This window comes from Ambystoma mexicanum, chromosome 3p (genome assembly GCF_040938575.1).
Source record: "Ambystoma mexicanum isolate Mex_15411 chromosome 3p, UKY_AmexF1_1, whole genome shotgun sequence".
NCBI lineage: Eukaryota > Metazoa > Chordata > Amphibia > Caudata > Ambystomatidae > Ambystoma > Ambystoma mexicanum.
The window spans coordinates 389,266,107-389,286,696 of NC_090925.1; the positions used below are offsets into that span (position 1 = coordinate 389,266,107).

Here is a 20,590-nt window from a genome sequence, read left to right on the forward strand (position 1 = left end):
TCTGTCTCTCTCAAAAACGTTCCGTTTCACTAAGCTATGAAAGCAAAAGAAAAATGGGAAAAAAAATACAAAGCTTTCTTAACACACACAGGCACAACAACCCTTTTCGCTTTGCACATGAGAGGCTTTTTGTCATGCAGAAAGTGTTTATTTTTGTGTGGAAAATAAAAAATGTATTACTAGAGGGCCCACGCAATACAGCTGTGGCGGGAGGTTCCAATTCCATTCTTCACTGGAGCCTGGTGCAGAATGCAGCCTCGTCTCGTTGACATCCGCTTATCTGTTTGTTCTGCTCAGTGGGGGTGTTAGCTTAATTGAAAGTGCCAGGCAGCTGCACGCAATTTAAACAAAATAGTAAAGTTGTCAGAACTTCACTGTCTGCGTGTGCAGCCCTGAACAAATCTGCTTTGCTGCCTTGCCTGTTGCCCATGTGTTCAACTGAGCAAGGGGAAGCCACTGAAAACAAACCAAACGTCTTTGATGCTGAACACACACAGTAAACCAGTATGTACAAGGTCAAGGTTATTGTGATTAAATGAGGAGGGTCACGGTAATTATACCTCTATACCGGTGTACCGTTACACCCTACTTCCCAATAACATCTCAGTTGCAGCAATCAGATTTGAATTGGGTCTTGTCTCATTAAGAGCTAGATCTCTGTGGGGGTTTATGGCCCTATTACGCTCTTTCCTATGCCCTAAGAAGGATTCTCTTTATGTAGACTTGGGGAAAATTCTTTTCTTCCAGGGCCGTACAATTGGGAATGCCTATCTTAATAAGTTCAGAGATTTCTGTGATAAGACACTAAAGGATCTGTCTACAGATTGGGAAACACTAATGACCAATCCAGATGAAGTCAAAAAACTTCTAGTTGTATATGATTGGGATAATATGACTGAAACATTACACTCTTATCCTTCCCTCTGTGATATCAAACATGAGCATAGCAGATGAGGGACACTTTCATTCATTATTGCACAATTCCCAAACCGCGACTATCGTTCCCTCCTTTTAAAACTCAGGTGGAATATTCTACCAACTAAAGAGGTTTTGAAGAGAAGGAATTTAGTTGGAGACTCCAACACTGTATGTAGATTTTGCCATAATTTGGGGGTTTTGGAAACGGGCCGCCATCTATTTTTAGATTGTGTTGAGTTGAAAGGAATTAGATCCCTATAGCTGGAAAAATGTGCTACCCTGGGAAACCTGGGTGAAGACGACTACATCTGGTCAAGATGTTTATCAATCTGCAATACAATGGAAGGCCTGGCAGTAGCAGGTTTTATTAAATCACTAGATTTATTTGCGGCCTTGGTGTGACCAAGGTGCTGCTAATTTAAGTGAATTAGATGTCCCTATTTCTGGAGCGCCCTTTCTATCTGAGGATTCTAGATGCACGTATTTAGGTTTTAATTGACATTTTGATTCTAGGCAATGGATATGAATTTTGTTATTTATGAAATATGAAATTATTTGTAATAAGAGATATGAATTAATTCCGCTATACACTGATTCTATGATGTGATTGTAAAATGTAAAATGTTATGTGATGAAGACTACTGTCAATGTTATTAAATGTAAAGGTTTTGTATGTAAGCCATATACAATAAAAAAAGTTCCTTTACTTGCCAAAGTGGCATCCTGGCTACACCTCTGGTATTCTGTTTTATAATAAACCAGGGCATAATAGAAATGCTGCTCACTCCCACAAGTCCCAAATCTCAGTAGAATAATATTGGTAGATGAATATAGCACATCTTGCACACCCCGCCCTTTGTGCCCTGCACCAATGACATCAACCAATGTAAATTGGGGTAAATTGTTAATAAGAAGGTGTTTCAAGTGAGTCAGGATCTCCTCGTGGGGGGGGGTGTGTGGGGGTGTGTGTGTGTGTGTGTGTGTGTGTGTGTGTGTGTGTGTGTGTGTGTGTGTGTGTGTGTTTCTCTATGGCTTGAACGCACTGGCGTGCAGGAGTAATGAGACCGATCCTCTGTTTCTTTTACAGGCTGAAGGATAATATTCTGAAGATGCAGAACAGGTAAGATACAGCCGTAATTCCCAGGAATTCACGTGCAAAGCATAGTCTTACTTTCAACATTTAAAGACAATAACATATACTTTGAAAAGTTATGCACCAATGCTTTGGCATAGAGTTACAGTCCCATAATGTCAATCAATGGTCAGTGCCTACGACTGGGTCTCACGAACCAGTACATGTGATGTAGAGTTGTATTAGCTTAGACAAAGAAGGCAGGTCAGGACTTAGTAAGCGCTTGAAGTTGCAGAAATTGTATCCCAAAAAATGATTTTCTTCCATTTAGCATCTCACCTCATGTAAATGGAGAGGGTTAAATTCACTTAGAGTAAAATTTCATATTTGATCAGACAATTGTGCAGTATTGGGGATAAAAGGTAAGACCCTTTCTTGTAACCCTCAGATGTGACCCTTGCTTGTAACCCTATGTATAGTGCTCCATTGCCTCCCAGCTATGTTCGCGCTTAATAAATCCCATACATATAATAACACTAATATTATGTTTTCCATAGCACTTGATGTCAGAATCCTCCTACTTCTAAGTACCGGAGTAATAAGCATTATCATTGCCCAATTTATTGATACTCAATTTATTAGCATCAAAAAGTTGAAGGGCTCAGACAGTGCATTATCAGTATAACAGAATTATAATTGAATCTTGTGCTGTTACACTCCAAAATGTACATTCATTTCACCAACCCCAGTTGGTGCAGATGGAAAGCACAATGAACACTGGTGGCTGTACAAACCATTGTATGTATTGCAAGAGCTAACTATAGCCAAATACATTCCAATCTCTGCATTTATGCAACTTAGGGAGAGATCAGATCTGAAACTCAGGTGGTTTATAGTGTTGTTGAGGACAACCAACCCATTTTGGTTGTTTGAGCATTGTTGGATGACAGCAGTTATGCTTTTCTTTCTGAAACCCGGAGTGATAGCAGGCTGTACAGTGCCTGTCATCGACAGTTGCAGTATAGGCTGAAACACAATGCACCCTTTGCCCGATGTGAGACCTGTTGTCTGTTTGAGTGACCTCTGCATGGTTTATTTATTTTCCCCCATCTCTGATATGTCTAAAGAGCCCATGTGCAAGGTTTTTGCCAAGTCGAGTGCATAGTGTTGCAGGGCTATGTGTTGCAATGTGTGCTGCGTTTCTTAAGTGCCCAAGAAACCCTCCCTTTGCTCACCTTGATCCCTGCAGCCATTCACACCTGATAGCAAATGGGCCCCATGTGAAATGATACAAGGTGTGAAAACGGGTGGTATTAGGCATTCTGCAGGAGGTTAACATCTCTAATGTAAAGGTACTGTGAGGGATCAGAAATGCGAGGCAGACAACTTGGTAAAGGTTTTTCACAAGTAGCCATTTTATTAAATTATAAGGGTGAGATAAACGCCTCTCTTTCCATAACATAATGAGGATATTCCTGCCTATAAATATAAAACTAAAGGAAAACACTCTAACATCAAAAGGTATCTGTCCTTCACACTTGCACATGCAACAAAATCATAGAGGAGTATATTTATGGCTGTTCAAATTCAACAAAATAGCAATTAAGGTCAAATGCAAACTTTGTTACTAAATATCCTTATAACCAGGATTGGATACCCTTCCCCATGTCCAATGCAGGATTTTCTAAATAAAAGTTCCAATTAGCAAAAGTCCTTTTCAATGGTTATATTACTCATCAAGATCAAGGATAACCCAAAGTTCCTTCACCATCCAAGTTCTGTTTTGCTTGACACTTGGATTGGATTATTTTAGGGATAAACAAAGTTTAATACTCTGCAAAAAAGTTTCCTCCGCTCCAGCTCATCAAACAAAAAGTCTTTGTTTCATACTTCCATTGGACATATCAATAGAACTTCCTTCTTTAGAAAAGACAAGACTTTCATAACACTTCTTTATAAACACAACAATGTTTTTGTCAGGATGGTTTTCTTTTTCCATAGTTCATCAAACAACTTTTAGTGGTGTTGGGATGGTCACCAGGTATGCCAGAGGTCGTCTGGGGATTAGTCTGACTCCCAAGGGCGCAACAACCCTTTCCCCAGAATAAACGGAGGACTCAACCAATGACAAGTTAGTACTGTGGTTTATTATAAAAAAAACCAACAGGTATCATACAAGACAAATCAGGATTCTCCAGTACATCTCAACTTTACAATGCATGCTCCCTAGTTTGGTTGCTACATGTCATTATAACCTGGGCCCTTCCCCAAAAAACCTATCCCCACTGCTAATTGGGTGCTGAGAGCGATGACCCATATAGCTATGCCATATAGAGGTTATTCTACTGGCCCTCGCATGTCAAGTGGAGGACCTGCCCGCCACCAAGACACTATCTATTACATTGTTGCAGAATAGTGGACTTATCATTGATCCTTGCCCCTCGCCATCCACACCTGGATTTCTGTCTCGTGATTGGCTGGAGCTGGTCTCCCCTGGCCTGGGACCCAACTCGGTTCTCAGCCCTCTGTGCACCTCTTCAAGGTGATGTGAAACAACTATGTGTCTGAATTGTATCTGGTAGTATACCACCTTTGCCCATGAGAGTGTGTCTCCACATTGCAACACTTGTTTCACCCATCGTCTGGGCTGCTGAGAACGGCTTCTCTTCCCACCACGGGTGAATGGCCATTGTCTAGTTCGGCTGCATCACGTGGTTGTGAACCACACAATCTGGGGTCTGCATTTATGAGGATTTATTATATTTTTCTGCAACTGGTCCCTTGTTTGGAATGTGACTGTTTATCTGTGACCTTGGCTGTGAGCTCGATCTGCGCTTCGTGCAGCCTGAGCCTGCTCCTTCTGTCTGGCATTCTGTGGCTTGAGGCCGCCTGTAATTTTCCTTAGACTTATAATGCGATTTCTTTATCCTCGTACTATGCTATGTTTCCTATAGATTAATCATACATGGTCTTACCAGGCTCTATATATACTTCTATAGTCCCATAGGGTTAATTGCCATAAGCATCTGCAAGCTTGCTCAGGATCGGGTTAATTGCCATAAGCATCTGCAAGCTTGCTCAGGATCTCTTGTTGCCTTGCGTTTCTGCCTTACTGCATTTGGCTAATGAGAAAAATAATAAAAGCTTTGACAGTATGTATATGTATCTATCCATATCTACAGAACTGTGTAAGCATGTTCTTCGGGTGTGTGTTTGTGTAATGCTGTGCAAGGCTGCGAGTATCCTTCATGACTAACGCTGCTACGTTACGTTGTCACTAATGATGTCAGCACAGTGGTTTCTTGGTACTTAATAGAGACAGTCCATTATGGTGTTTTCAGATCCGCGATCTCCATCGGATTCTCTGGATCTGGAAGGCTCTGCACTGGATAAGGTTGAAATGGTTGTCTGAGGGTATACCTCCCTGCGTTCGTGTCAGGCAGGGGTTCACTTGGTGTTCATCTGATATATGATGAGTGGGTTCGAGTGTGTTTGACTCTTCGTCCTGTCATCTTCATGGGGTTGAGGAGAGGCATTCCCGGAACCCTCTCTTCAGTCCCTCCTCTGGTCATCCTGTCAACCACTTATCCATACTTCATCACCTTCATTTTTGGTAGCTATATTTCGAAGGGATTGTGTCCTCCGACATATTCCTTATCTTTGATAATTCGTCTCCAGCTTGCTGGCCTCAGAAAACTTTTTCATCAGAGGGCGCTGCGCATCGACATCCGTCGAGTTGATGTCCCTTGACAGCCACCGTATCGGCGCCAACGTCACCATGCCCATAAATAGCCACGCGCAGCGTCCGTTGCTCATTTCCGTTTTTCCGTGCTTCGTGGGGCCTCGGAATATCGTTGCTCAGTTCTTCAGTCAAATATACTTCATTATTCCTCGTGAATACCGACTTGTACTCAATGGCTTCCTCATCCGAACCGACGACACCACGGTCCGGCTTCAAAAAATGTCGAGACTGTGGAAAGAAAATGTCATTGACGGATCCTCACAGGATCTGTTTGTGGTGCCTGGGGGTCGAGCACCATTGTTCGGAGTGCGAGGACTGCATGTCCATGACAGCGAAAGCCTTGAAGGAGCGTAAGGGGAAGCTCAAGAAAGCTAAGGCAGTTAAAACTTCTTCAAAACTTTCCTCGGCGGAGTCGAGAGATTCGTCTCCTCGCCATCACAAAAGACATTCTGATTCTAGGTCTCGAATCAGTTCCCATCACTCTTCGAGATCTAAGCATTCAAAACAGAGACGTCGAAGATCCCCTTCCTCGTCTTCTTCCGTTTCCCCAAAAAGGGTCTCCTGCCCCACAAAACATAGCTCTCAGGCTGAGTGGGAGGAATTCAGGAAAAAGATGCTTAGCGTCTTCAAGAAAGCGGCCTCAACCCCCTCGAAGACTGCTGAGGGTGATACCCTGGGTGAAAGACCCGGAAAATCAAAACACAGCGAGTCGCAGCACCTGGTGAAAGAAGCTACTCGAGAGCGTCACGAACCCTCGAGTAAAGGCAAGGTCGCGTCTTTGACGCCGTCGCCGAAGATCCCTTCGACGCATAGATCTGCGTCTTCGACGCCATTATCGAAGGGTTCTTCGACGCACAGGTCAGTCAATTCGACACCGACGCCGAGAAAGGACAAACCCACGGCCACCTCACAGCTAGTGGCCATACCCAGAGCCTCGATCACAAGAATGTCGTCGACAACCTCGAGTAGAATTCCGATACTCTCGAGTTTCTCGAGGCCTCTACCAACTTTCTCGACGCCTTTTTCGATGGCTTTGAAGCCTTTAACGCCCGCGTCGACGACGTCGACGTTTTCTCAGTCAATTATGACGAATTTGGCTCCTCCTGCTCTAGAAATGGGATTTATACCATTTCCAAGATATGATCATTCCAGAGCCTTAGCATCTATTTATGAGGAAGGGGAGATTTTGGATCAGGAGATACCTTTTGAGTTGCAGGGATCTGCAACTCCTGTACCAGAGGAATTTACCTCTGAGGAAGGTAGGTTTAAGGACCTCCAAGAATCCTTACATGAAGCAAGTGGGTTGGACACTTCCCCAGAAGTGGAATTTGTCAAACCAGACCCAGGGGAACATGCTGAAACCCCTTATAGAACCTTGATGGCAAGGATAATAGAGTTTATGGGATGGTCTACACCTTCACCTGCTTTTCAGCAAGACGACCTCACAGATATTTTGGTTAAAGGTCCACAGGAGGATCCTTTGGTGCCATTTCATGCGGCACTACAAAGGAAAATATTGGCAAACCCCTGAGGTTATCCCGGCGGTTAACAAAAAATTATTAGCCAAGTATAGAGTGTCTACTGCTGACCCTGGATATTTATCCAAACACCCAACTCCGGAGAGTCTGGTTGTTCAGGCAGCAACTTCATCAGGTAGTACATCGGCTTACCCTACTGTTCCACAGGTCAGGGATAACAACAGATATGATTCTTTGGCCAAAACAGTCTATTCTGCATGTAGCATGGTGTTAAAATCCATCAATGCTACTTGTACGCTCGCAAGGTTCAGCCACACACTTTGGGAGTGTGCTTCATCAGCGCCTGACTGCCTCCCGGAGGGAGAAGAAAGGGAAGCGTTTCTCAACATCATTAAGGATGGTAAGGACGCAATGTGCGAATCCCTTCAGACTGGCATCGATTCTGCTGACAGCATCACCAGGGCCATGGCGGCAAGAACAACAACCAGGAGATTTGCTTGGTTGCGAAAGTCTGGTTTTGCTCCAGATGTGCAAAGCAGACTCTTGAATATGCCCTTTGACGGCTCTCCTTTGTTTGGTAAGAAGGCGGATGACAGTTTAGAAAAGCTTCAAACATCAAAGGCAGCTGCAAATCCCTGGGAGCTACAATCCGTCAGACACCATATCGCCCCTCAGGAACCTCTTGGAGAGTTAAGTCCTTTCGCTTCTATTCCGCATTCGGAAGAGGCAGAGGACAGCCGGTTCAAAGGGGTAAAAAAAAATTCACCCGAGGTGGACGGGGTAAAAATACAAAAGCCGCAGCAGCAGCAGGTGCCTCTTTACCCTCGCCATCTGCATCAGCCGCCTCCAAACCGCTCTGAGGACTCTCCTCACAAGACACCAGTAGGGGGCAGGTTAACTCAACATCTGACGGAATGGCAGGCTATTACGTCAGATGCTTGGGCATTGGAGACAGTTGGCCAAGGTTACTGCCTGCCTTTTCTACGCATCCCTCAGAGTCATCCACCGGGGAACAGCTCTCTGAAAGTTACAGATCCGCTCCTCTTGCAGGAAATTGGAGACCTGCTAGAGAAAGGTGCCATAGAACCGGTACCTGTAGCGGAGAGGAACAAGTGCTGGTACTCCCCCTACATTCTCATCCCGAAGAAAGACGGAGGACTGAGACCTATCTTGGACTTTGAAGAATTGAACAAGTTCCTTAGGAAGGACAAGTTCAAGATGGTAACTCTCTCTCAGATCCTTCAGGCCCTCCAGCTCCAGGACTGGCTGGTATCTCTGGACCTCCAGGATGCTTATTTCCATGTGCCAATCCATCTCAAACACAGGAAATACCTGTGGTTCGCAATTGGCGGCTCTCATTATCAATTTTGAGTTCTGTCATTTGGGCTGACCTCCGCCCGAGGGTCTTCACCAAGTTAATGTCAGTAGTGGCGGCAAGTCTAAGGAAGGGAGGGATTCACGTCTACCCCTACCTGGACGATTGGCTGATCAGGGCTGTATCTTCGGAACAAGCTCAGATCCAGCTAGATTATGTCTGCCACTTCCTTCACAAACTGGGCTAAACTCCCTCAATTTAAAGAAGTCACAGATGATACCATCGCAGAGGCTCCAGTTCATCGGAGCGGTCCTGGACACTTCTCTGGGAAAAGCCTTGCCACCAGAGGTGAGGGCTCAAGATGTTCTGCAGATGGTCACCAAGTTTCAAAATGCCCAGCATCTCCCAGCCTTCGACTTTTTGAGGTTGCTAGGCCTCATGGCATCCTGCATCTTCCTTGTGCCAGAGGCTCGCCTGAGAATGAGATCGCTCCAGTGGGCACTAAGAACCCAGTGGTCGCAGTTCTCAGGAAAAATGACAGATCTCCTTCGGATTCCGGACAAGGTAGCCCGAGACCTTCAATGGTGGGCTTATCGAGAGAACATTTTGAAAGGAGAACTGTTTTGGCAACCGTGGCCGGAGACAACAGTAGTCACGGACACCTCACTCACGGGGTGGGGATCCCATGCCAACGACTTGACCATCAGCGGTCGTTTGTCTCCATCGGAGTCCAGACTACACATCAACCTATTGGAGCTGAGAGGGATCAGACTAGCGCTGAAAGCTTTCCTACCATCAGTACAGGGAAAAAATGTCCTGATAATGACGGACAACACAGTGGCCATGTACTACCTCAACAAAAGAGGAGGCGTGGGATCACTGCCACTGTGCAGAGAGGCAATGCAGCTCTGGTTTTGGGCAATTCAAGAAGGAATCTCTCTATCAGCAGTTCACCTAGCCGGAGAGAAGAACTTGACGGCGGACGCTCTGAGCAGGCAGGGCACAGTCTCCCAAGAGTGGGAACTAGCTCAGGAAGTCCTTCAGGAGATCTTTGCCCTTTTTGGGAACCCCTCAAGTGGATCTGTTCGCCACCAGTACCAACAGGAAGTGCAATCTGTTTTGTTCAAGGGAATTTCCCCCAGAGGAGCTCTAGGGGACGCGTTCGTAGTGGACTGGGAGTTTCCACTCCTGTACGCGTTTCCACCAGTCCCTGTGATTCCTCAAATGATCAGGATGTTGAGAAGATTCCGGAGGACCATGATCCTAATTGCCCCAGACTGGGGCAGGAGAACGTGGTACCCGGACCTTCTGGACATGTCCATCTGCCCTCCAATTCGCCTTCCACTCAAGGAGAATCTTCTCTCACAGAAGGGAGGTCAGGTTCTCCATCCAGACATCAGAACCCTCAACCTTCACGCTTGGCTTCTGAAAGGTTGAGGTACAAGGATTGGGACCTCCCTGATGACGTTATGGAGGTGTTGCTTTCGGCCAGAAGACCAGCAACAAAGTCTTTATACCGCTGCCGTTGGAACAAATTTTGCAGCTGGTGTAGAGAAGAGAATAACGACCCATTTTCATGTGGTACACCAACGGTGTTATCCTTTTTACTCTATTTGGCAAATTCAGGCCTTCAAGTTGGCACTATCAAGGGCTATCTCGCAGCGCTATCGATCTTCAAGAGCACTGCAGAGGAGCCATCGTATTTCAAATTACCCTTAGTAGTACGATTTCTAAAGGGATTAACTAATGTCTACCCTCCAAGATCATTGCAAGTTCCCTTATGGGACTTAAATTCAGTCTTAAATTTCCTGATGGGTACTCCTTTCGAACCACTCCACTCTTGTTCGCTAAGATTTCTCACCCTTAAAACTGTCTTATTAGTGGCACTAACATCTGCTAGAAGGGTGAGCGAATTACAAGCTCTATCTTGTAAACCCCATCATACAATTTTTCATAAAGACAAAGTTGTCCTACAGGTGAAGCCTAATTTCCTCCCAAAGGTGGTTTCTGAATTCCACATCACTCAGAAAATTACATTACCTTCATTCTATCCTCCTCCCCATCCGGGGAAAGAGGAAGAAAGGCTACACAGGCTGGACCCAAGACGGGCTTTAAGCTTTTACATCAGCAGACTTTCTCGGATTAGGCAAGCAGACCAACTATTCGTAGGTTACTCAGGGCACAAATTGGGACTACCGATAACAAAATAGACCATTTCCAGATAGATTATTTTGGCCATTCTGGAATGTTACAAACTAGCAGGGAAAGAGCCTCCTCAAAATCTTAGGGCTCATTCAACCAGGGGTATTGCAGCCTCTTCGGCCCTCCAAAGCGGGGTTCCGGTTCGAGATATATGTGCGGCTGCCACATGGTCGTCCGCACATACCTTCACAAGATTTTACAACCTGGATTCCTCCTCTAGTCAAGAGACTAGGTTTGGCAAAGTTCAAGTTGTGGTTGCAGTTTACGCTCCTTCAAGGTCAATAACCAATTCAGGCATGACTTATTTTATGCTACAAAACGGAACTGAGCAACGGACGCTGCGCAAGGCTATTTATGGGCATGGTGACGTCGGCGCCGATACTGTGGCTGTCGAGGGACATCAACTCGACAGACGTCGATGCGCAGCGCCCTCTGCTGAAAATTTTTTCCGAGGCCAGCAATCTGGAGACGATTTATCATAGATAAGGAATACGTCGGAGGAACATCCCATCGAAATAACGTTACCAGGTAAGAAGTAACTTTTTCTTTGGTGAGCCCTACGAGTTGTCCATTGCATGATCGTCAAAATTCTAGGTCATATAACTGCATTCTCCTTCTGGGTTACACCATGCCCATTTCCCACCATATGTCTTGTTGTCGAATGGATTATCAAACATCACCATCTCATTCAGGAACAGTGGACATGCCCGTATTCTTGTTCAGGTTATCTCTTTCTTCCACTATCTTTTCCTTTTTTCCTCCTATATTCACATCCATCATTACCTTCATCCCTGTCGATTTCTCCGTACTCTTGCGGCATTGAGTAATGCAGATATTTATCACACACAATCCCACTAATACCAATATTAGTGCCCCTAGTAATACTTTCAGTCTGTCTGCCTGCCATGAAGGCATCCATGACCAGATCTTTTTTCCAGTCCCTTTGGCTTCTTCCTCCATTTTCTCATGCATCTTCGACAGTCGTGTCACTGCTTCTGTCAGTGTGCAATTCTCTCCGTCATTGGCGGGTATGAATGTGCAACAGGAACTCCCAATGTTTGCGCAAACTCCTCTTTACATTGCATTGAGAAGATCCAGAAAATATCTATTCTGGAGCATCATCAACCTTACTGCTCAGAACTCTTCTTTTATTGTGTTGAAGCTAACTGTAGAGTTTATTGTCAGCATCAGCTCCCACCTGGCTATTTGTTACCTTTTCACATATGTCTGGACTGCTGGAACCACTGACGCAGAGATCATTTCTGTCCTGCTGAATAACCTATGTTTGGGTGGTACATCATTTAGGGAGGTTTCTGACTGTGATGAGAAATAGTTGTCTCTTTTCAATCCACTCACGTCCACAGACCGTTTCTTTGTTCCCTTTTCTTCTACTCCTACGGACCTTTCCTTCGTCGTTAGTGTTCATCTTCGGGAAGTCATCGAGCTTTATATCCTTCTGGGGCACTACCAGTGATGGAATATTGATGTGTACAATGAGCATATTCCTCCCCATTTGGGCGGCAGCTTCTCGTATGCCTTGGTCCCACAGCTTTTCCAGTGTTATTGTTTTCATGTCACCTTTCTGCATCCCATCTGTTATATATTGTATAACTTGGTCTAACTGCCAGTAATTGTTCATCATGTCAAGAGTCTGTATGAACTATCTTCATAGGAGAATGTTGTCTGAGACATCCATCTCAGTGTTGCTGTTTTCCCTTAGAATCTCCCTCAGGCTGTAACCATGGATAAGTACATGAGGCCTTGAGCTGGTATGTCAGTTGCTATGAACATTCTGGAGGCACTCATGGCATAGGGGATTAGTGAGCAGATATAACAGCTCTCCCCGGTGGTGTCCTTGCCTACTTTGGTCATGTGTTTATACCACATGTTATTAGACACCCGAGCAGTGTCAGTGAGATACAGGTCCACTCCCCCATGTCTGTATCAGCACTGCATTTACCTCTCCTTACCATGCTTACAGTGCTTTCTTGTCCACCTGACATGGTCCTTCCACCTGCTGGGGCTGGGGTAATGTTAGTAGATGATTCAGCTGTTTCACTAAACACAAGCGATATTTGCCAAAAAATTCATGCAAAGACCCCACTTAGGAATAAAAGACACAAAAAGATAAGCATATTGTTAATTATTTCAACCATTTACCTGTGCTTCCGTGATCCTTGTGCAGCATGAAGATATCAGTTGCCCACCTGAAATGTGCAAAGACTGTGTTCATTTATTAGTGTTAGATTAGTCTCAAGCTCCTGTGAATCATATAGTCACGGTAAACACAAATAGCTGTTCCCACACAGTTCTAATTCTAGGGTCTCTAAGTACTGCAAGGACAGATGAGTTTCCTCGTTCGAGTTGTGGGTAAGCTTGGGCAAAATATGCTAGGAAAACGTGGTAATATATGCTAAGAGGGCGTGCTCGAAATCGGTTGGACCTTCTAATGAAGTGGACAAACTGGCCCAAAAATGTATCAGGTTGTGGATCATTGGGCAACATGAACAATTATAGAATATCACAGTCACACTTTCTCAACGAATGTATGTAGAGAGAAAAATAACAAACAGACAGTATATCCTCACTCTGGATGTCTGGGAAGCACTTGCCCTAACTTAGCTGCCCGTGAGCGAGTAACCATTGGGTGTCCGCCGCTCGGCAGTGCTGGTTCCGAATTATCTCATTGTTCCCCTTGCTGATGATCGTTGGCCCTGTCGATCTCGTTGCCAGGTGAGGCCACAGCTTTGTAGGACTTGACGTCATTCATATGGTTCCAGACCGACTTTCCCTCAAGCTTCACCGCTCTTTCAGTTACTGCTTTGACTGTGTGGGGGCCTGAGATTGTGGGTGCATGCCAACACCGACACGGTCCCCAGGAAATATAGGCAGTTGCTTAAGTAAGTCCTCTGTGGCGTTGGCACTGTCGCTTTCTCTGCTGGCTTCAGAGCCCCCCTGGTGTCGTCGTATCTGGTGAGAGAGAAAAGAGACACTTGCAATCAAGGAAGTAACATAATCGTACATTTCCTGAGCCAAAACAGTCACACTACTCTCTGCATCTTTGAGCACCCTAGTGGGAGGAGCCAGGGGAAGTTACATGTGCCGCCCTGTCACCACCTCATATGGGGTTAAATCATGGTCGGACCCGGGCTTGTTGCGCTATGCAAACCATGCTAGAGGCAGGCAATGTAGTCAGTTCTTGTTGGTACTCTTTTAAGTTTGGCAATGCACTCTTTCAGAAGGCCATTGAGGCATTTACACATCCTGTTTGCTTGTGGGTGATAAGCACTGGAGAATTTGTGTTGAATGCCCAGCAACGTTGTGATGTGCTTGAACATTTTGTTGGCGAAGTGAGGGCCATTGCCAGACCGCAGGACCTCACACACACCCCACCGTGGGAATACTTCCTGGACCAGAAATTTCGCTGCTCTGATGGCGTCAGGATGAGAACAGGGGCCTGCCTCAATCCACAGAGAGAATGGGCATGCAACCACTATCATGTAGCGGTATCCTTGGCAGACTTGCATCATGTCAACATAGTCAACGTGGAGGTGCTGAAATGGACCAACTGAGAGATATGGTATGGCTCTTCTTCCAACTATCAATGTATGTCCTGCAGTAAACTGCTTGCAGGTCAAGCAGTTACTTGTGAATTCAGCCACTTGTTCCACCAAATTAGGACAGAACCATGTTTCTTAAATATGGGCAGCAAGCACCTCCTTCCCTGTATGTGTTGGATAATGTAACTGTGTCAATGCTGTGTGCAACAATGTGAGCGGCATAACCACTTTCCTTATTTTATTCTGCGGCCATATGGCATCTGTTGGGGATACTGTACATCCCCTCCTAGTCGCCAGATTCTTTCCCTCCCTGGGTGCAGCACCCTGCAGCCTCATTATTTGTGTTGCTGGAAATACATTGTACCCTTCCTTTAGTATCATTGTCTTTGCATAGTCATGGGCATATAACAAGGCCTCCATTTCCAGGAGTTCTCCAAAATAAGCAGCACACTTTGCTTTCGTGTCTGCTACTTCATTTCCTCTTGAGACAGGGTCCTCCCCTCATGTGTGCTTGGCATTTGACTACTGCTAGTTGCTCGGGATAATGTATGACATCCACTAATCTGCCCAATAGGAGTGCAGGCTGTACTGGTGACCGTCAGGCCGCCTAAAACCCCTGCTCATCCATCGTGACAGTCCTGAGTGTACTGTGGATGTCACTTAGGCTGAATCTGAGTAAATCATCACCGCCCTCTTTCTTCTGTGCTCCAATGCTAATATTAAGGCCACTAATTCTGCTTCCTGTACTGAATAATGTGATGGCAATCGTGTACTAACCACTACCTTACTGGTTGTATCCTCCCTGAGCTTCACCACTGCTATAAACGTATGCCTGACACCATCTGTCTGGTCAATCATTGACGAACCAACAATGTAAAGCAGGTCTTCCCCCTCAAGTGCATCCTCTTGTACTTTACGGGTATCACTGAATTCCTGTATGTTTTCGGCGCTGTCATGTGTGTAGTCACCTTCTTGTACAACGTTGGCAAGAAAGGTCGCTGGATTAACAAGTCTGCACCTCACTACCTTGATTGATGGGTTTGATAGAAGCACCTCGTACCCTGATGCTCTTTGCATTGTCAGTGTGCTCTTTGGTCTCTCCAGTATTGCAAAGAGGGCATGCTCCACATAACGAGTGGTACTGCACCCCATGGTAATACTCTTTGACTTGTCCACTGCAAATGTGGCTGCAGCTAAAGCTTGTTCTTACAGATAATGTCCTCTCATTACTGTGTCTAATTTCCCACTGTAGTATGCTAGTGGCTTGTGCCCCAAGCTTGTCTTGTAGGTCAGTACTGCTGTCATCACTACCCCATCGGAGTGTGACAAGAAAAATAATTCCTTTTTATAGTCTGGGATCCCTAACACTGAGCTGCGCATATAGTTTACTTCAGCTTATTGAATGCCTCAATCATTTATGTTGTCCATCATATTATCTTGCTCCCTTTTTGTGTTTCCTTCAGTGCACTCAGTAGAGGCCTGGTCTAAGTGCTGTAAAGACCCATGCCCTGCAGTAATTACATAGTCCCAAGAATTGCTGCATCTCTCTTACTGTCTTGGGTTTTTCTGTTCTGCATATTGACGCCGCCCTTTCTGGCGTCACCTGTCAGCCATTTTGGGAGATCATCTGTCCAATGAATAGCACTTCTTTCTGATAGTACTGTAGTTTGGCTTTGTCCACTTTTTATCCCTTGTCAGCTAGCACTGTCAGCATGTGCACTGAGTCATTTCTACACTGTTCTTCAGTCGTGCTACAAATCAAAATATCATCTACGTACTGTATGACTGTACTTTCCATCTGTATGTTGCCTAGGTCCGGCTGGAGGACCCTATTGAATATGGAGGGTGTCTCAGAGTACACCTGAGGAAGTCTTGTATTTTTCCACTTTTTATTTCTATACAGAAAGGAGCTCAAGTCTATGACCGTGAAACAAGCAGCTTCTGGTGGAATGCTGCACACAATCGTCGCTGGATTTGGAACTAAAGGATATTCTGCTTCTACAATGTGATTAAGAGGGCGCAAGTCCTGTATAAAATGCCATGACCCCCTTTTGCTTTCTTAACATGGTACACCGCCGTGTTGCATGGTAATTCTGATGGTACTAGGATGCCCTGTTTCACTAGTGCTGCAATTGGCTCATAAATGCACTTGTCTGCCTCGCTTGAGAGTGGGTATTGTTTTACTCATGGCATAACTGTTCCTGGTTTCAGCTTTATCTTCACTCCTCCCACCCCCTTCAAAGGTCCTACCTCGTAGGGACTACTGGACCATAAAATGCTGGGCACCTTGGCCAGATCCTCCTCGCAGAAGGACGGTGGCGCTTTCAGCACCATCGCCATCCTCTGTGGTACCTCTCTGCAATTGCAATCTCAGTCCCGTACTGGAACAGCTCCTCGTCCACTGGCACCCCCTCTCTGTACCCTCCGTCCATAATACGCTCTAATGATTACCCTTATGTTGAGAAAATGTATCCCTGCTGTGGAGCACACTATTCCCTTGTCCGTGAATGAAATCATCATGTTAAGTCTGCTCATAATCGGTCTCCCCGGTATGTTTACAGGGATCTTTCGAGAGCAAAGTAAAGGCAAAGATAAATCGTGTTGCCCTATAGAAGGGGAAATATTGTCTGTGAAAGGAACCACTTCCATAGCCCTATAGAATCCTTGAGTATTCATGGCCTCGCCCGACAACCTGTAACTTCCCTCCCGAATGCAGCACTTAGTCGCCCCTGTGTCTACAAGAAAGGAAACGGTTTTGTCACCTATCGACACCCCTATGCGTGGTTCCTCCACAGGGTTGGGTGTAATTGACAGGATGGAACACATCAAGTCCATCTGTGGGCTGTTGAGGGCATAAGGACATCCATCCCATTCCCCGAAAAGGGATTGTTCCCCACTATGGTGACCCCTCCCATGTTCCTAATGGGGGTTGTTGCTATGGAGTCTGTGCGTGCCACTATCCGTTGCTTGGCTGTATGCTGTTCTGTATCTGCAACACCTGCTGTGTGTTACCTTGAGTCTGGGGCATCTGTGGTGTCTGCAAATACTGCGATATAGGTCCTTGCATCTGTGATATCTGTGCCATAGGTTGGTGTGTCTGCGGGTATGCGCTTGGTGTTGGTCCTTGCTGATGTCATGCTTGGTCCTCTGTAATACACGTCCTGTTCCCCTTGATATGCTGGCTGGTACTGTATCCCCATTCTGTTGCACCCCCCTGCTCCTGCACACTCTCGAAATGTGCCCTATCTGCCCGCACAACCAGCACTGTGGTGGCTCCCTCCCTTGCCCTTGGAAACTCCTAGAATACTCCCCTGGGACTTGCTGCAACTGCTGCCCATATCCTCAAAACCCTCCTGGAAATCCCCCTTGGTTGTGATGTATCTGTACCGTGTTCCCTGGGTGGCCCCCCTCTTCCTCGAAACCCATGCTGCATGTTCCCCTGCCCCATGAATCCTCCTTCCCATGTCACGCTCTTTTCTGCGCTGTCACCCGGAGACCGGTACTTAGGTCGCCCTATTTTCTTGTCCCTAATACCATCTTCTTCCTCTTCCGAATCTGTTACCATATCACTCCAAAAATAGTCCACGAAGCTCAGGCTTCCCACTGGAGTCGATCAAGTCCATGCCACCCCTATCTCGATAGGACCCCATGCACATTCTGTCTGATACTGTAGTGGTTCGGTTTGGCAAGGTTTTGCTGTCTGGATCTGCTCAACTACCTCCACCCCCCACGCTTATGCTGTCTTCCGTGCCTAGTGCCCATCGTGCTCTTATGTCTCTCATCATGCACTCCTCCTCTCTTCAGTGGTCTTCCCACTTTCCTTCTGCTGCAACTGTTCACCATAATGTACTACTTCAATGTCTTCTTCCTGGTTCACTACCCTGCTAGGACTTGCACTAATAAGCCCTTTCCTGGTATACTTGCCTTCCAGTACAACAAAAACTCCTACCACTACTATAAGTACTGTGTTGTGGTTATCTTCAAACAATAGCAAAATCTTTCTCTTTCAGCAACTTTGAGATCCACAACTCTTTTCATAAGGATACAACACCCCTTGATGATGTTTATTCCATTTGTTTATTTGCCACTTCTAGTACAGGTTGCTTTCTCCTCCTCCTTTATATTTTCCACAAGGATGGCTTCTCTCTTGCAATCTTTGGGTTTCCATTATCACACCAGGTAAACTGGTTCCCCTTTTCTCAGTACACTATTTCTTGGTCTTAGCCAGGGTTTGTTTTTATTGGTCTTCAATACTGCCCCCTCTTTACTGTGGCAATGTTTGATATTGATATTGATATTTTATTTCTATCGCGCTCGTACACAAGTGTTTCAGAGTGCGACAAGGCAAGGGAGGGAAAAAGAGGAGAACAAAACAGAGATCTTACTAGGCCCAGTGACATTGAGAACGCGCAAGTGCATGGGAGAGGGGGAGGGGAAAAGTGCATGTAAGGGGGGAGAAGTGAAAAGTGCGAAGCAGAGGAGAAACAGATAAATAACAATAAATAAATAATAAAGGCAACAAACAGTGGTAGTGCAGCCAGCAATTTGCAAATGCTAGGTTTAAGGCAGAAGACAGGGTAGGTCTGATAAGTGCAGGAAGAAAAAGGGGTGGGGGTTTATGGGTTCAGATACAGACCCCAGTGCAAGGGGTGGCCCGGAGGCAGTGCGGGAGGGTGGAAGGGTGAGCAGGTACCTGGGCCCGGAGGACAGAGGGTGGCCAGGTGCAGGGTGCCAAGAGAGAACAGATCAGCAGGGGAGAGGGGAAGCGACGGCAGAAGAAAAGAGGAAGCTCTTGGGGTGCTTCCGGAACCGTAGATGGTTCTCCTCAAGTTTTAGAGTGGCAGGGAGACTGTTCCAGAGGGAGGCCCCAGCCGAAAACAGAGATCTACCCCAGCTCGTTTCTTTGAAAATCGACTGACCCTGAGGGAGTTGGAGGTAGAGGAGTGAAGAGCTGGAGAGGGGAGTTATTTGCGGAGGGATAGCTGAAGGTATTTTGGACCCAGGCCCCAGAAAACCTTGTGGACAATGCAGAAGGTTTTGACTGTAATCCTTGCATCCTCTGGGAGCCAATGGAGAGATTTCAGAGCTGGAGAGATTCGATCCCAGGGCTTGAGGCCAAGGACAAGTCTTGCAGTCCTGTTCTGGATTAGTTGCAGAGGGCGGAGAGTAGAGGCAGGTAGATTTAGAAAGAGGCTGTTACAATAGTCCAAGTTAGAGAGAAACAGACTTGGGATACCATGAGCTTCTGGGGGAAGGAGAGGAAAGGCAGAGTACCTCTGAGGAGGTGCACTTGGAAATTTGACAATATGTTTCAATTTTGCACCCTCTTGAGTCTGGCCCTGACAGTTCAATATTATGCTCTCCTGGCTTTGTAAACATGGGTTACAGTTTCATTTCAATGTTGCCTTTTCTTGGATTTGGAAATGCGAGATACAGTTTAGTTGTAATTTTGCTCCATCTTGGCTTTGGCAATAGTTTTAATCTTGCTCCCGCTTGGCTTTGGCATTGTGGGATAAAGTTTAGTTTCAATCTAGCTCCCTCTTGGCTTTGGTAGTGATAGTTATAAACCTCTTGCTCTTGGTTCCTCTTTAAACATGGATAATAGCAAATATGCTTTCTTTCATTACTTCGTCATTCAAAACAATCTTACGCAGCTAGCTGTTTCACACGGAGCGCTCCGGGGGTCCCCTATCATAGGCCAACTCACCAACCTCTCCTTGCGTGTCCACTTTATCCGCTGCTGCTGTAACCTTGTGGTCTTTGCGGTTGGAGCTTTTGACAGCTCTGGTGAAGTTCCCAAGTCCTGCGTCTCTTTTGAAAGGAGCCTGCTTCGCTCCTGGCATTCTCCGATGCTTATCAACGAGGTGAGGACAGGGAAAGGGAAACTTGTTTCTTATACAGGGCAGTCTGTCACCTCAGCGCTTCCCGCTGTGTGATCTCTGCAGTTTGAGCTTCTAAATTTTACGACCCACTCAGCACCTTAACCCGCTATACAAACATTGACGTTCCCAGCATCTTCAATTCTCTGCTCTTGCTGCATGCACGGCTGCTTACTGGTTCTCCAACTACTTCTGACAACTTCCACCATGATTTCTAATGGTCCACACCTGAAAGGTTTTTAAATAGTGAAAAGTCTGACACAGGTATGGGTCATTAGAAACACTATACTGCATATTGCAGTTCTGTGCCTCCAAGCCACTTTTCCTTGTCCCAGTACCTATGGCACTGTGGGACTTGAAGTCCCTAATGTGTGAGTTTCTTTTTATTGTAAAGGTTCTAGTTTCAACCTTATAAAGCTCATCT

The 20,590-nt window shown here is 45.8% G+C and overlaps 1 protein-coding gene across 1 annotated transcript in view; it reads left to right on the forward strand.

Annotated features, from left to right (window-relative positions):
* Positions 1-20,590, forward strand: part of LOC138579901 (piezo-type mechanosensitive ion channel component 2-like) — a 2,232,767-nt gene that overhangs the window by 800,861 nt on the left and 1,411,316 nt on the right. Inside the window, exon 17 of the mRNA XM_069650129.1 lies at positions 2,006-2,038. Within this exon, the coding sequence (XP_069506230.1) occupies positions 2,006-2,038 (33 nt within the window). The remainder of the gene's footprint in view (positions 1-2,005; positions 2,039-20,590) is intronic.